General features: G+C 43.4%; 1 protein-coding gene across 1 annotated transcript; it reads right to left on the bottom strand.

The window, feature by feature from the left end:
- Window positions 1-834: 834 nt before the first annotated feature.
- LOC132875937 (cystatin-B-like) lies at window positions 835-2,320 on the bottom strand. The gene is made up of 3 exons (XM_060913093.1): window positions 2,231-2,320; window positions 1,843-1,944; window positions 835-1,085 (listed from the first exon to the last, which is right to left on the bottom strand). The coding sequence occupies exons 1-3, from the start codon at window positions 2,300-2,302 to the stop codon at window positions 957-959; spliced, it is 303 nt and encodes a 100-aa protein (XP_060769076.1). The 5' UTR covers window positions 2,303-2,320; the 3' UTR covers window positions 835-956.
- Between the last annotated feature and the right edge of the window lie 273 nt (window positions 2,321-2,593).

Genomic DNA, 2,593 nt, shown 5'->3' on the forward strand with positions numbered 1-2,593 from the left:
CATGCAGGTTAGGTTAACTGGTGACTCTAAATTGAGCGTAGGTGTGAATGTGAGTGTGAATGGTTGTCTGTGTCTATGTGTCAGCCCTGTGATGACCTGGCGACTTGTCCAGGGTGAACCCCGCCTTTCGCCCGTAGTCAGCTGGGATAGGATCCAGCTCGCCTGCGACCCTGTAGAACAGGATAAAGCGGCTACAGATAATGAGATGAGATAAATGTGAAGATATAAAGAGCCTGAAGTGTTTGATTTCTTTTGCATATCTTTATCAAGTTCCAGATGAAAAATTTCTGAACCTGCTGCTGATCGCGTCATATTCACATTCTGATCTCAGACTCTCACAGACTTCTTACAGTCGCATCACACCAACACATGGCTCGCTGTCCCTTTACAGGCCGAAGAACAGCTGAAACACAGCTTACTGTCCTCCGTCTCTTCATTAAACAGCGACAGTGTGTGAAGTGTCATGAAGAACCAAACAGGCTGCAGTCAATTTCTGCACGTTTTAGTTATTAAACTCTGACTTTAAGTTGATTTTAAACCTCAGACATTTGTGTGAAGGATGTTTACTTTCATTAAAAACACAGTGACGCTGCACAGTTGGAGTTTATTCATCTGAACACACGGTTCACTTCATCCTGGTCGTTTACTCACACTGTTTATGGCACTGCTGAACTGTGATTTACTCTACTACACACACACACACACACACACACAAATACTATACAGTCATGGGAAAAAGAAAGTACACCCTCCTTCACTTCTTTATGTTTATTTTTCAGGGCCTAAATAACAGTTCTTTACAACAAGGTGGGAAAAAATAAGTACACCCTGTAATTTGGGTTTATACATTTTATTTAGTTTTTAAACACAGCTCTTCAGGGAGTTCTGTGTGTGTGTGTGTGTGTGTGTGTGTGTGTGTGTGTGTGTGTGTGTGTGTGTGTGTGTGTGTGTGCCAGTCAGAAGTATTCAACAGGGTCCTCTCTCGCTTTTGAGGTCTGGATTTCTGCCAGTGAGAGTTTATATCCTTCACAGGGGAGAGACCTGAACACCCGCAGGTGTACGTATTCGTCCTCACCCACATGTACCTGAGAGACAGACAGACAGACAGACAGACAGACAGACAGACAGGTCATCATGATCTTTGTGTCCTGTGCTGTGTATCCTGATGTACAAAGATTCAGTGTTTTATCCGTCAATTCTGAGTTTAATCTGATCTGCATGTGCAACTCTCTTGTTTTTTTAGCCACGCCCACAACTGAAGGCTTTCTCGATGCTCATTAGAGAGCGATTACATGAACATTAACATTCATTTCCTTCCTATTTCGTGTTTTGTGTGGAGGAGAAATGATAGTTATGGTGAGTGAAGGAGATTAGAAACCCTACTGATGTATAAATTTCACAGCTCTGGCTGTCGCTCAGCTTCATGGTGCCGGTGTTTGTATGAGAAGGTCATCAGAAACAAACATGTCATGACGTCCTGCACGGTTACAAGGCTTCATATATCACAACAGATCCTGATTTACAGCCATTTCTGTATGATGGCTTTCAAAAAGCACTGTTATTCACCACTTGAGTGAATAATATTTAAAACACAGCAGTCGGATGATGACCCTGGTGTGTGTAGCTGTGTGGAGGTTTGAGAAACACGTGACATTTAGAATTGTGCAATCGATCCATGACTCAAAGAGAATTCTCTCAGTGTGAAATGATCACAGGGATTATGAGCCCCACCCAAAAACAAGTCTGGAATCAGTCCTAGGTGTGGACTCAAGTATCCAGGCCAAGTGTGGACACGCCCTTAGAGACACACTGAATAAGACACACCCTGACTGTGAGACACACCTTAATGAAGTAGTTCATTCCTGAAACAGTCTGAGTGCTGAATGATATGGCTTTAAAAACATCAAAGTTTTTCCCAGCTTTTTCTTCCACCTGTGGCTTCACCTGCAACCACACACACCCACACCCACACCCACACACACACACACACACCAAGAGTTTCAACAGGGAGCATGTCCGATTGAACAGTAATGTAATTACACACAACTGGTTCTAAGACACACACATTCACAGAGAGAAAGAAAAGAAAACAAATCAGTTTTACACACTGAGAGATGACAAAACTGAAATCTGTGTTTAACACACACACACACACACACACACACACACACACACACACACACACACACTTTTAAACACCATATGCTCTCACATTATGCACCACACCCACCTCATCACAGATTTTCTCCACCTCTCTATTTGCGTTCCTAACGTAACCTGTTCCACCACACATCATGGCCATGTTTCACACAGAGACAACACGCACCTTCACCTTCAACTGCACCTCAATGTTCCTCAGTTTATACCTCCAGAGTCACGTGGCTTCAACGCCAGCACAAGTACACTCCCTCAGGGATGGAACATAACCACTGCTACACCTGATGCAGTGCTCAGTGAGTGAGACAGGAACGAGAACAGAGCTCCTACTCGTCTTCCTCATCATCTGAGTCACAGAGAAAACATGTGCAGGGTTTCGGCTCACATTCCAACAAAACCAATCAATCAATCAATCAATCAATCAATCAATCAATCA

This window comes from Neoarius graeffei, chromosome 28 (assembly GCF_027579695.1).
Source record: "Neoarius graeffei isolate fNeoGra1 chromosome 28, fNeoGra1.pri, whole genome shotgun sequence".
NCBI classification, from domain to species: Eukaryota; Metazoa; Chordata; class Actinopteri; order Siluriformes; family Ariidae; genus Neoarius; species Neoarius graeffei.

Coding starts and splice junctions, on each gene's coding strand:
- LOC132875937 (XM_060913093.1), bottom strand. CDS start 2,302: ATGGCCATGATGTGTGGTGGAACAGGTTACGTTAGGAACGCAAATAGA. Junction 1,945..2,230: donor TGGAGAAAATCTGTGATGAG/GTGGGTGTGGTG, acceptor GTGTGGTTGCAG/GTGAAGCCACAGGTGGAAGA. Junction 1,086..1,842: donor GAATGAACTACTTCATTAAG/GTGTGTCTCACA, acceptor TCTGTCTCTCAG/GTACATGTGGGTGAGGACGA.